Source organism: Anomaloglossus baeobatrachus, chromosome 11 (assembly GCF_048569485.1).
Source record: "Anomaloglossus baeobatrachus isolate aAnoBae1 chromosome 11, aAnoBae1.hap1, whole genome shotgun sequence".
Classification (NCBI taxonomy): Eukaryota; Metazoa; Chordata; class Amphibia; order Anura; family Aromobatidae; genus Anomaloglossus; species Anomaloglossus baeobatrachus.
Window position 1 is genome coordinate 176,255,121 of NC_134363.1, and position 14,631 is coordinate 176,269,751.

Below are 14,631 nucleotides of genomic sequence, written 5' to 3' on the forward strand. Positions count from 1 at the left end.
TCCACCCGAAAGTCTGGAGAGTTTCCAGCGCAACGTTCAGGCTGTGTTGGCATGCCTCTTGAGAGGGTGCCTTGACCAGTAGATCGTCCAAGTAAGGGATCACCGAGTGTCCCTGGGAGTGCAAGACTGCCACCACTGCTGCCATGACCTTGGTGAACACCCGTGGGGCTGTCGCCAGACCAAATGGCAGTGCTACGAACTGCAGATGGTCGTCTTTTAACACGAAGCGTAGAAAACGCTGGTGTTGTGGAGCAATCGGCACGTGGAGATAAGCATCCTTGATGTCTATTGATGCTAGGAAATCTCCTTGAGACATGGAGGCAATGACGGAGCGGAGTGATTCCATCCGGAACCGCCTGGTTTTCACGTGCTTGTTGAGCAGTTTTAGGTCCAGAACGGGACGGAAGGAGCCGTCCTTTTTTGGCACCACAAACAGATTGGAGTAAAAACCTTGGCCTCGTTCCTGAATAGGAACAGGGATCACCACTCCTTCTGCCCTTAGAGAGCACACCGCCTGCAGAAGAGCATCGGCTCGGTCGGGATGTGGGGAAGTTCTGAAGAATCGAGGCGGAGGACGGGAACTGAACTCGATCCTGTACCCGTGGGACAAAATGTCTGTTACCCACCGGTCTTTGACCTGTGGCAGCCAAATGTCGCGAAAGCGGGAGAGCCTGCCACCGACCGAGGATGCGGAGAGAGGAGGCCGAGAGTCATGAGGCAGCCGCCTTGGAGGTGGTTCCTCCGGCTGCCTTCTTTGGGCGTGATTGAACCCGCCAGGAATCTGAGCTCCTCTGATCCTTCTGGACGAGGAGAATTGGGACCTGCCGGAGCCTCGAAAGGACCGAAACCTCGACTGTCCCCTCCTTTGCTGAGGTTTGCTTGATCTGGGCTGGGGTAAGGAAGAGTCCTTACCCTTGGACTGTTTAATGATTTCAGCCAATTGCTCACCAAACAGTCTGTCTCCAGACAACGGCAAACTGGTTAAGCATTTTTTGGAAGCAGAATCTGCTTTCCATTCCTTTAACCACAAGGCTCTGCGCAAAACCACCGAGTTTGCGGACGCCATTGACGTACGGCTCGTAGAGTCCAGGACAGCATTGATAGCGTAAGTCGCAAATGCAGACATTTGCGAGGTTAAGGACGCCACTTGCGGCACAGATGGACGTATCACAGAGTCCACCTGCGCAAGACCAGCTGAAATCGCTTGGAGTGCCCACACGGCTGCGAATGCAGGAGCAAACGACGCGCCGATAGCTTCATAGACAGATTTCAACCAAAGGTCCATCTGTCTGTCAGTGGCATCTTTAAATGAAGCCCCATCTTCCACTGCAACTATGGATCTAGCCGCAAGCCTGGAGATTGGGGGGTCCACCTTTGGACACTGGGTCCAGCGTTTGACCACGTCAGCGGGAAAGGGATAACGTGTATCCTTTAGACGTTTGGAGAAACGCTTATCTGGATAAGCGTGGTGCTTCTGGATTGCTTCTCTGAAGTCAGAGTGGTCCAAAAAAGTACTCAATTTACGCTTGGGATATCTGAAATGGAATTTCTCCTGCTGTGCAGCTGCCTCCTCCGCCAGAGGGGCTGGGGGAGAAATATCCAACAGCCTATTGATGGCTGCTATCAGATCATTCACCATGGCGTCACCCTCAGGAGTATCTAAATTGAGAGCGGTCTCAGGATTTGACTCCTGACCCTCTACCTCTGTCTCATCATACAGAGAGTCCTCTCGCTGAGACCCTGACCAGTGTGAGGACGTCGAAGGTCTCTCCCAGCGGGCTCGCTTAGGCCGCCTGGGACTGTCGTCCGTGTCAGAGCCTTCAGCCTGTGATGCCTGGGACCCCCTTGGGGCCCGGATTAGTTCCAACTGCGGGGGACCGGGGAACATTGAATCACCAGCGTCCATGGTCTGAATGACCGGCCTGGACTGCAAAGTTTCTAGAATTTTTGTCATAGTGACAGACATCTTATCAGCAAAAACTGCAAACTCTGTCCCCGTCACCGGGACAGGGTTCACAGGCGTCTCTGCCTGGGCCACCACAAGCATAGACTCCGGCTGACGAAGTGGCACAGGGACCGAACATTGCACACAATGGGGGTCAGTGGAACCTGCAGGTAGATCAGCCCCACATGCGGTACAGGCAGCATATAAAGCCTGTGCCTTGGCACCCTTGCTTTTTGCGGAGGACATGCTGTTGTCTCCTCAGAGCAATAGGGGTATAAAGCCAAGAAGCAACCGTACAGTGCAATATGTATAGATATATGGTACAAATAAAAGTACACAAACAAACACTGCGGCACTAGTGGGGTCAGCACGTAGGTGCTGCTTACCGCCCGCTAAACAGCGGGTGTGTGGTCGCCAGAATCCCCTGTCTGGGTCTCCCAGGGCTGTGTCCGTTCTCCAGCTCAGACTGCATGCAGGAATGGCTGCCAGCGTCCTGTGAAGAGGGGCGGGCCGTGGGCGTGCTGCAGACAAGAGCGGGAAACTGGCGTCCCACTGTGCCGAGTGAGAGGGGTGGAGTATGTAAATAAGACTCCAGCCCTCGGCGCTGACCATTGGACAGCGTCTCGCCCCTTCCCTGACTGACAGGGCTGGGGGCGGGAACGAAAACGGAACTAGGCCGCAAAAGCCGGGGACTAGATTTATAAGCGCTGCCGTCTAAAGGCACAGCAGCGCGAAGTCCCCGGCGCACTACAAGTCTCAGCCGCGCCGCAGTCTCCAGGAGCGGCCGGCGCGGCAGTTCCCCACACATAAACTCACTCAGCTAAGCTGCAGTGAGTATAGCCCCAGCGCACAGCGCTACTGTCCCCGGCGCACTAGAACACCCAGCAACGCTGGAGTGTGTCTGTGCCTGTCTGTACGGGGACACAGAGTACCTGAATGTTGCAGGGCCTTGTCCCTGACGGTACTCAGCTCCGTATCCAGCAGGATCTCCGGGTCTGTGGACGGAGCCCGGCCTCAGAGCCTGGAGGCCGGTAAGATCCCACTTCACCCAGAGCCCTTCATGGGGATGGGGAAGGACAGCAGCATGTGGGCCTCAGCCTCCGTACCCGCAATGGGTACCTCAACCTTGACAAACACCGCCGACAAGAGTGGGGTGAGAAGGGAGCATGCTGGGGGCCCTAGTATGGGCCCTCTTTTCTTCCATCCGACATAGTCAGCAGCTACTGCTGACTAAACCGTGGAGCTATGCGTGGATGTCTGACCTCCTTCGCACAAAGCTTGAAAACTGAGCAACCCGTGATCCCACGGGGGGTGTATAGCCAGAAGGGGAGGGGCCTTACACTTTTTAGTGTAATGCTTTGTGTGGCCTCCGGAGGCAGTAGCTATACACCCAATCGTCTGGGTCTCCCAATGGAGCGCCGAAGAAAAAAAATAAATAAATAAAAAGGCAAAAGCCATAATGAATTTGTTGCAGAAATAAAAATGCCAAAAATCCAAACTTTTACTCCAAAAATGAATACTGAAGCCAGACCAGCGGATGATGGTGCAGGTTACCATATTTCTGGTACAAAAATGTCCAGTTTCCAACTTGCTGAAGGAATGCGCTCTTTAAAATATAGTCCAAGCAGGTACAGCTATCATTGTTTTTCTGCGACTATGTATACAATTAATATCTGTATACTATACAGAGGGACTTAAGGTGTATAGACCGTAGAGCCAAAAAATGAGTGCTAGCACCAACACAGCGTACTGGCAAAATAAGCTAATGGTAGCCACAATAAGCAGTTAGACTTTATCTTGCCAGTACTATGTGTACTGGTACTAGCACTACTTTCTAAACAAACAGTAGTGCACAGAAATGATAGTTTCCAATTAATCATCTGCTGGTTAGTGCCAAAATAATTATGTATAAAGAACCCAATGTCTCAGCATTGTCTAAACAGACATTTATTCATCCATTGCCAAAATATGCAGACCTCGTGTGTATAATCAGCAGACCTGATCTGACAGCTGGGATTTAAAACCATCTAGGAAACATTGACCTTTGTAAGAAGACACTGATGACCTGGCCGCAGCACAGTTCTCAGGAGACCCGGCACTGGAGTGATCTGTACGGCCACAATTAGCTTTCATTTGTTCGCTTAAATAAAAAAAAAAGTTACGCATGTATGTGAGTGTTCGGAGATGGGGAGTATATAAATAGTCATATGGGCGGAGCAGACGACCCTCGGGAGAAAAGGTCCAACGATCTATAGCAGCATGGTGGTCGGCTTCTCCAGAAACTTCTTGAATTCAGCCAACCACTGAGCACCGACCGCTCCGTCCACCACGCGGTGATCGCAGCTCAACGTGACCGACATGATATTGGCGACATCAAACCTGGAAAAGGATAAGGAGCAAGAATTAAGAAACAGAACCACCAGCAGACGTAGCCATTTGTTTTTTTTTGGGTTAGTTTTTAATCACCATGGCCGTATGAGGTCTTGTATTTTTGTGCACTATATTCTAGTTGGGAATGACATTAATTTTACCATACAATATAATAATAATTCTACTTTTTTTTTTAGGTTTTAAGACGTTCCTTTACAGTAAACATGACCTGGCAACTTTGCTTATAATAAATAATAATAAATCTTTATTTTTCTATAGCGCTAACATATTCCGTAGCGCTTTACATACATCAGGAACGCTGTCCCCATTGGGGCTCACAATCTAAATTCCCTATGTGTATGTATTTGGAGTGTGGGAGGAAACTGGAGAACCCGGAGGAAACCCACGCAAACACGGGGAAAACATACAAACTCCTTGCAGATGGTGTCCTTGGTGGAATTCGAACCCAGAACCCAGGACCCCAGCGCTGCAAGGCTGTAGTGCTAACCACTGAGCCACCGTGCCGCCCTATGAGTCAGAACAGATATGTTGGTCCCAAAGTTTCTATCTAATAAAAGCCATAAAAGAACAAATTCTGCTTCAGTCGCCATAACTTTTTTTTTTATTATGATGCGTTTGTATTCTTATCACTGTGCAGTATGTATCATTTGGGGTCAAAAGACAAACCCCCCCCCCTCTAAAACAGATATTTTATTAGAATTAATTAAATAAAAATACTGAATGGCAAAGAAGGGAATTTTGTTTACTTACCGTAAATTCCTTTTCTTCTAGCTCCTATTGGGAGACCCAGACAATTGGGTGTATAGCTTCTGCCTCCGGAGGCCACACAAAGTATTACACTTTAAAAAATGTAACCCCTCCCCTCTGCCTATACACCCCCCCGTGCATCACGGGCTCCTCAGTTTTGGTGCAAAAGCAAGAAGGAGGAAAATTATAAATTGGTCTAAGGTAAATTCAATCCGAAGGATGTTCGGAGAACTGAAGACCATGAACCAAAAGAACAATTCAACATGAACAACATGTGTACACAAAAGAACAAACAGCCCGAAGGGAACAGGGGCGGGTGCTGGGTCTCCCAATAGGAGCTAGTAGAAAAGGAATTTACGGTAAGTAAACAAAATTCCCTTCTTCTTTGTCGCTCCATTGGGAGACCCAGACAATTGGGACATCCAAAAGCAGTCCCTGGGTGGGTAAAAGAATACCTCGATAAAAAGAGCCGAAACGACCCCCTCTTACAGGTGGGCAACCGCCGCCTGAAGGACTCACCTACCTAGACTGGCGTCTGCCGAAGCATAGGTATGCACCTGATAGTGTTTCGTGAAAGTGTGCAGACTAGACCAGGTAGCTGCCTGACACACCTGCTGAGCCGTAGCCCGGTGCCGCAATGCCCAGGACGCACCCACGGCTCTGGTAGAATGGGCTTTCAGCCCTGAAGGAAGCGGAAGCCCAGAAGAACGGTAGGCTTCAAGAATCGGTTCCTTGATCCACCGAGCCAAGGTTGACTTGGAAGCCTGCGAACCCTTACGCTGGCCAGCGACAAGGACAAAGAGCGCATCTGAACGGCGCAGGGGCGCCGTGCGAGAAATGTAGAGTCTGAGTGCTCTCACGAGATCTAACAAGTGCAAATCCTTTTCACATTGGTGAATTGGATTAGGGCAAAATGAAGGTAAGGAGATATCCTGATTGAGATGAAAAGGAGATACCACCTTAGGGAGAAATTCCGGAACAGGACGCAGAAGCACCTTATCCTGGTGAAAAACCAGGAAGGGGGCTTTGCATGACAGCGCTGCAAGCTCCGACACTCTCCGAAGTGATGTAACTGCCACTAGAAAGGCCACCTTCTGCGAAAGACGTGATAGAGAGACATCCCGCAGCGGCTCGAAAGGTGGTTTCTGAAGAGCCGTTAGCACCCTGTTAAGGTCCCAGGGTTCCAGCGGACGCTTGTAAGGTGGGACTATGTGGCAAACTTCCTGCAGGAACGTGCGGACCTGCGGAAGCCTGGCTAGACGCTTTTGAAAAAATACGGATAGCGCCGATACTTGTCCCTTGAGAGAGCCGAGTGACAAACCCTTGTCCATTCCGGATTGAAGGAATGAAAGAAAAGTGGGTAAGGCAAAAGGCCAGGGGGTAAAACCATTACCAGAACACCAGGATAAGAAGATCCTCCAAGACCTGTAATAGATCTTGGCGGACGTTGGTTTCCTGGCCTGTCTCATGGTGGCAATGACATCCTGAGATAACCCTGAAGACGCTAGGAGCCAGGACTCAATGGCCACACAGTCAGGTTGAGGGCCGCAGAATTCAGATGGAAAAACGGCCCTTGTGACAGCAAGTCTGGGCGGTCTGGAAGCGCCCACGGTTGACCCACCGTGAGATGCCACAGATCCGGGTACCACGACCGCCTCGGCCAATCTGGAGCGACGAGAATGGCGCGACGACAGTCGGACCTGATCTTGAAAACACTCTGGGCAACATCGCCAGAGGAGGAAATACATAAGGCAGTCGAAACTGCGACCAATCCTGAACTAATGCGTCCGCCGCCAGAGCTCTGTGATCTTGAGACCGGGCCATGAATGCCGGGACTTTGTTGTTGAGCCGTGACGCCATAAGATTGACGTCCGGCGTTCCCCAGCGGCAACAGATCTCTCGAAACACGTCTGGGTGAAGAGACCATTCCCCCGCGTCCATGCCCTGACGACTGAGAAAATCTGCTTCCCAGTTTTCTACGCCCGGGATGTGAACTGCGGAGATGGTGGAGGCTGTGGCTTCCACCCACTGCAGAATCCGTCGGACTTCCTGGAAGGCTTGACGACTGCGAGTACCGCCTTGGTGGTTGATGTATGCTACGGCAGTGGCGTTGTCCGACTGGATACGGATCTGCCTGCCCTCCAGCCACCGATGAAAAGCCAATAGGGCTAGATACACTGCCCTTATTTCCAGAATATTGATCTGAAGGGATGACTCTACCGGAGTCCAGATTCCCTGAGCCCTGTGGTGGAGGAAAACCGCTCCCCACCCTGACAGGCTCGCGTCCGTGGTGACCACAGCCCAGGTTGGGGGTAGGAAGGATTTTCCTTGCGATAGAGAATTGGGAAGGAGCCACCACTGAAGTGACGTCTTGGTTGCAAGGGATTAGGGGATAATGAAAAAACCACGGTATTGGCTGCGCTGCTATTAAAGTTCATAAAGATGATGGTATTGTTCCAAAAAACTTTTTTTATTGCAAGATAAGCCACAACGCGTTTCGGGGTTAAATGTTCCCCCTTCCTCAGGTAGCAACAATCATATGAAGTGGTATGCCTTATATTTACATGAATATGTAGGTCCCCACACCCCTTGATTAATTCAACATATGGATCATAATGATCAATCAGCAGGGTTTTCAGGGACCTCGCCTCACAAAAATCAATTGTACATAATCACATTTAACAGCGATGTTCAAGAAACCACAAATATATTTTGTCTCAAATATATTGTGATACCCTCATCACTAAAAAAAAATCTTTTGAATTATATTTAAAAATTAATAAACATGAATAAAAGACTCATCAAGGAAATTACTTTAAAAACAAGGAAATATGAAATTTAGATTTTGAGATTTAAAATTTACAAATAGAGGGTGAAAATGGATAAAATTAAATATAAAAAAAAAAAAAAAAAAAAAATTTTTAGAGAAAAAAAAAAAAAAAAGTGTCTATAGGGTTCTAATACAGGGCTAAAAAATTAATTGTTAGAAGTGAGAGTGATAGCTCTAAAAATCCCTAGAATGGATCGCTAACTAAACAGGTCATAATCCATAATTTATAGTGTTTGACATATGAAAAATACATTTGCTGAAAAATAACTGCCTATATAGTAATTAAACCATATTTTAACCTCAATATTATTTTATTTATGGTGCTGGTAAAAATTATGCTCTATTTGATCTGCTCAGTCATTATATTGAGGCCTTCTGGATTCAGAGTGGCTAATTTAAATATCCAGAAGGATTCGCGTTCCACCAACCTCCAATACCTAGCTGTAACATCAGCCATAACCTGCTCAATAATCACCATTTTGACATTGTCTCTGTCTTTATCATGTTCCAATAAAAAATGCCTGGAGAGACTGTGGGTTACTATACCATGGCGAATATTGTATCTATGACCGTTTAGTCTATTGTGTACCATTTGCGTTGTGCGGCCTACATATTGTAGGCCGCACGGACATTCTAATAGATAAATGACATAGGAGCTGGTGCAACAGAGATGTTGCTTTATTAAAAATTCCTCTCCTGTTATATTTGATTTGAAGGATTGTACGCCATGTTTTAATGTTCTGCAGCATAAACATCGGATTTGTCCACAATGGAAATTCCCGACTGGTTTGTTAATATCTAATCCATTTTGAGGCAACTGAGTTTTTTTTAAAAATGTTGTTTTGCTAGGTGCGATTAAATTTTTGAGGTTTTTACTTCTCCTAAAAATAACCTGAGGTTTATCGGGTAAACAACCCGAAAGGATCCTGTCCCCTTTTAAAATATGCCAGTGTCTCCCTACAAGCTCCTTTACTTTACCATACGAATCACTAAAGGTAGTCACTAAACAGCTTTCGAAGGTGGTTTCATTTCCCTGTACTCCTATATTTGTCTTTTTCCCTTCAATAATATCCAAACATTTATCTTGATCCAATAGGAGGCTTCTTTTATAAGCATCAGTCAATATTTTTTTCGGATAGCCTTTACTACTGAAGCGACTTTGCAATATTCTAGCTTCAGCTTTGAAAGAAGCAATATTGGTACAGTTCTTCCTGATGCGCCAATATTGCCCATAAGGTATATTTTTTATCCATGTAGGGAGATGGCTGCTTTGCTCAAAAGGGGTCTTTCCCTTTGCCCCTCTAGTAATGTTGATACCTTCCGTCTCTTCTTAGACATCAATGATTTTGTGCGCAAAATCACGTTAAGAAGACATTTTCTAATATTATCAAAACAGGCAAGTGGGAAAAGGGTTGATACTGATGGGGAAGCCCCTGATGGTTTCGTACATGTACAAGTGAAAGGCAACAAGAATTTTTATCCCCACCACCACAGGGGAAATAATATTGAAACTTTTCACCAACTTCTGCTTAAGGATATCAGAGAATTCCGGTGTAAATTTAAAAATGATAATCTAACAAGGGAAGAGAGGCGTGCAATATATTCTCTCAAAAATAATCATGGATTGATAATAAGAAGTGCGGATAAAGGGGGAGGGGTGGTTTTGATGAATAGGGAATGGTATGTGGAGGAGGGTTTGAAACAACTAGGAGATCTGGAATATTATGAGACCCTAATAGAAGACCCATCCCCTGAGTACTTCATTGTGTATAAAACTATGATTAAAAAGGCGGGTGAGGACATGATACTGAATAAAAGGGAGAGACAGTATCTGGACATTAAGCATTATTCAGTACCTTTTTATTATTTTCTCCCGAAAATCCACAAAAGCCTTACTAACCCGCCGGGAAGACCAATCATTTCTGGAATCAATTCTATTACGGCTAATTTGTCACATTATGTTGACCTTTTTTTGCAAAAATATGTCGGCAAACTAGATTCACATTTAAGAGACTCCTCACACCTTATTAGGCTACTGAGAAAACTACCTGCCATTCCGAATGGTCTTTTTATTACATTGGATGTAGCTGCGTTATATTCAAACATTGATCATCAGTTGGGGTTGAAAAGTGTGGAATCCTATCTGGCAATGGATAACTCACTTCCAACCTCCCAGAGGGAATTTATTTTGCAATCCATTGAGTTTATTTTACATCACAATGTCTTTACTTTTGAGGAAAGGACCTACCGACAATTGAAGGGCTGTGCAATGGGGACGAGATTTGCCCCCAGTTTTGCAAATCTGTATATGGGGTGCTTCGAGTCCCTTCATATTGCACAGTCCCCCCTAGCGCTGGAGAACATGGTATTTTATCGTAGATTCATAGATGACCTGTTCTTTGTCTGGTCAGGTTCTGAGGAAAGTGCTCAAAATTTTGTAAAGTTACTCAATCTGAATGAATGGGGGCTAAGATTTACGGCCACAATGTCCCGGAAATCTATCCAGTTCCTGGATCTTAATATCAAATTCAATGAGGAGGACACTATTGAAACATCCACCTTTTTTAAAAAGGGTGGATGTCAATAGTTATCTTGATTTTTCAAGCAGCCATCTCCCTACATGGATAAAAAATATACCTTATGGGCAATATTGGCGCATCAGGAAGAACTGTACCAATATTGCTTCTTTCAAAGCTGAAGCTAGAATATTGCAAAGTCGCTTCAGTAGTAAAGGCTATCCGAAAAAAATATTGACTGATGCTTATAAAAGAAGCCTCCTATTGGATCAAGATAAATGTTTGGATATTATTGAAGGGAAAAAGACAAATATAGGAGTACAGGGAAATGAAACCACCTTCGAAAGCTGTTTAGTGACTACCTTTAGTGATTCGTATGGTAAAGTAAAGGAGCTTGTAGGGAGACACTGGCATATTTTAAAAGGGGACAGGATCCTTTCGGGTTGTTTACCCGATAAACCTCAGGTTATTTTTAGGAGAAGTAAAAACCTCAAAAATTTAATCGCACCTAGCAAAACAACATTTTTAAAAAAAACTCAGTTGCCTCAAAATGGATTAGATATTAACAAACCAGTCGGGAATTTCCATTGTGGACAAATCCGATGTTTATGCTGCAGAACATTAAAACATGGCGTACAATCCTTCAAATCAAATATAACAGGAGAGGAATTTTTAATAAAGCAACATCTCTGTTGCACCAGCTCCTATGTCATTTATCTATTAGAATGTCCGTGCGGCCTACAATATGTAGGCCGCACAACGCAAATGGTACACAATAGACTAAACGGTCATAGATACAATATTCGCCATGGTATAGTAACCCACAGTCTCTCCAGGCATTTTTTATTGGAACATGATAAAGACAGAGACAATGTCAAAATGGTGATTATTGAGCAGGTTATGGCTGATGTTACAGCTAGGTATTGGAGGTTGGTGGAACGCGAATCCTTCTGGATATTTAAATTAGCCACTCTGAATCCAGAAGGCCTCAATATAATGACTGAGCAGATCAAATAGAGCATAATTTTTACCAGCACCATAAATAAAATAATATTGAGGTTAAAATATGGTTTAATTACTATATAGGCAGTTATTTTTCAGCAAATGTATTTTTCATATGTCAAACACTATAAATTATGGATTATGACCTGTTTAGTTAGCGATCCATTCTAGGGATTTTTAGAGCTATCACTCTCACTTCTAACAATTAATTTTTTAGCCCTGTATTAGAACCCTATAGACACTTTTTTTTTTTTTTTTTTCTCTAAAAATTTTTTTTTTTTTTTTAGATTTAATTTTATCCATTTTCACCCTCTATTTGTAAATTTTAAATCTCAAAATCTAAATTTCATATTTCCTTGTTTTTAAAGTAATTTCCTTGATGAGTCTTTTATTCATGTTTATTAATTTTTAAATATAATTCAAAAGATTTTTTTTAGTGATGAGGGTATCACAATATACTTGAGACAAAATATATTTGTGGTTTCTTGAACATCGCTGTTAAATGTGATTATGTACAATTGATTTTTGTGAGGCGAGGTCCCTGAAAACTCTGCTGATTGATCATTATGATCCATATGTTGAATTAATCAAGGGGTGTGGGGACCTACATATTCATGTATATATAAGGCATACCACTTCATATGATTGTTGCTACCTGAGGAAGGGGGAACATTTAACCCCGAAACGCGTTGTGGCTTATAATCTTGCAATAAAAAAAGTTTTTTGGAACAATACCATCATCTTTATGAACTTTAATAGCAGCGCAGCCAATACCGTGGTTTTTTCATTATCCCCTAATCCATTCTCCTTCTCCTTCCTGGAGTGCACGGGGCTGCTGCAGCTATTCCAAGACTCTGCCTGAATCACATCAAGCCTCTGAAGGGCGGGTGAGTCACCGGCATCTGTTCTACGGGTCCGTCCACCACAGAGGAGGAGCTGCAGTTCAGCGCTGGTCTGACGGCTGTGCTCTCCATGTGGGATATCGATCGCGTGAGCGGCGGCCTGAGCTGAAAATACTGCGGGCTGGAAAGGACGAGATCCCCACTGATGCCATAGCGGTACACCGTGGACTTCCCTTCGGCTGTCTCCCCAGTGTTGTACCTGACGTACAACAGGATCAGGTGAGTGTGACCATCACACTGCACACTTAATAAGTTATCATTAGATTTTACACAGGAGCGCACCCTCTTTTTCTTTTTCTTTTATTTTACAGTCTTGGTTGCAAGGGAAAGAGAGACGTTCCTGTCGAGGGAAGTCGACCTCCTGTCCCATTTGCGGAGAATGTCCCACTGGAGTGGCCGCAGATGGAATTGCGCGAACGGCACTGCCTCCATCGCTGCCACCATCTTCCCCAGGAAGTGCATGAGGCGCCTCAAGGGGTGTGACTGACCCCGAAGAAGAGATTGCACCCCTGCCTGCAGAGAAAGCTGTTTGTCCCGTGGTAGCTTGACTACCGCTGACTGTGTATGAAACTCCATCCCGAGGTAAGTCAGTGATTGGGTCGGTGTCAACTTGGATTTTGGGAAGTTGATGATCCACCCGAACTGTTGGAGAGTCGCCAGAGCGACGGTAAGGCTGTGTTGACACGCCACCTGAGAAGGTGCCCTGACTAGGAGATCGTCTAAGTAGGGAATCACCGAGTGGCCCTGAGAGTGTAGGACCGCCACAACGGATGCCATGACCTTGGTGAACACCCGTGGTGCTGTCGCCAGGCCGAAAGGCAATGCCACGAACTGAAGGTGTTCGTCCCCGATGGCGAAACGCAAGAAGCGTTGATGTTCGGGTGCGATCGGCACATGGAGATAAGCATCCTTGATGTCGATCGATGCTAGGAAGTCTCCTTGTGACATCGATGCGATGACCGAGCGGAGAGATTCCATCCGAAACCGTCTGGTGCTCACATGTCTGTTGAGTAGTTTGAGGTCCAGAACGGGACGGAATGATCCGTCCTTCTTTGGCACCACGAACAAGTTGGAGTAAAAACCGCGACCATGTTCCTGAGGGGGAACAGGGATCACAACTCCTTCTGTCTTCAGAGCGTCCACCGCCTGAAAAAGTGCGTCGGCCCGAGCGGGGGGCGGAGAGGTTCTGAAGAAACGAGCCGCAGGACGAGAGCTGAACTCTATTCTGTAACCGTGAGACAGAATGTCTCTCACCCATCGGTCTTGAACATGTGGCCACCAGGCGTCGCAAAAGCTGGAGAGCCTGCCACGACCGAGGATGCGGTTCGGGGATGCCGAGAGTCATGAAGAGGCCGCCTTGGAGGCATTGCCTCCGGCGGCTTTTTGGGGGCGTGACTTAGCCCGCCAAGCATAGGAGTTCCTCTGGCCTTTCTCCGGCCTGCTGGACGAAGAGGATTGGGACTTGGCGGAGGGACGAAAGGACCGAAACCTTGATTGTATTTTCCGTTGCTGAGGTCTCTTCGGTTTGGACTGGGGTAAGGAGGAGTCCTTTCCCTTGGATTCCTTAATAATCTCGTCCAATCGTTCGCCAAACAATCGGTCGCCAGAAAACGGCAAACCGGTTAAGAACCTCTTGGAAGCTGAGTCTGCCTTCCATTCGCGCAGCCACATGGCCCTGCGGACTGCCACAGAGTTAGCGGATGCCACCGCTGTACGGCTAGCAGAGTCTAGGACTGCGTTCATGGCGTAGGAAGAAAAAGCTGACGCCTGAGAAGTCAAAGACGCAACCTGCGGAGCAGAATTACGTGTGACAGCATTAATCTCAGCCAGACAAGCTGAGATAGCTTGTAGTGCCCACACGGCTGCAAAAGCCGGGGCAAAAGACGCGCCCGTGGCTTCATAGATGGATTTCACCAGGAGCTCTATCTGCCTGTCAGTGGCATCTTTTAGCGATGAGCCATCTGCAACCGATACCACAGATCTAGCCGCCAATCTAGAGACTGGAGGATCCACCTTGGGACATTGAGCCCAACCCTTAACTACGTCAGAGGGGAAGGGGTAACGTGTGTCAGTAAGGCGCTTAGTAAAGCGCTTGTCCGGAACCGCTCTGGGCTTCTGGACAGCATCTCTGAAGTTAGAGTGATCGAAAAACGCACTCCGTGTACGTTTGGGGAACCGAAACTGGTGTTTCTCCTGCTGAGAAGTCGACTCCTCTACAGGTGGAGACGGGGGGGATAGATCTAACACCTGGTTGATGGACGATATAAGGTCATTTACTATGGCGTCCCCTTCAGGTGT

General features: G+C 46.5%; 1 protein-coding gene across 1 annotated transcript in view; it reads right to left on the reverse strand.

Moving 5' to 3' along the window:
* Positions 1-3,870: 3,870 nt before the first annotated feature.
* DLAT (dihydrolipoamide S-acetyltransferase) overlaps positions 3,871-14,631 on the reverse strand; it is a 32,168-nt gene continuing 21,407 nt past the window's right edge. Inside the window, exon 14 of the mRNA XM_075328977.1 lies at positions 3,871-4,324. Within this exon, the coding sequence (XP_075185092.1) occupies positions 4,195-4,324 (130 nt within the window). The 3' untranslated portion in view covers positions 3,871-4,194. The remainder of the gene's footprint in view (positions 4,325-14,631) is intronic.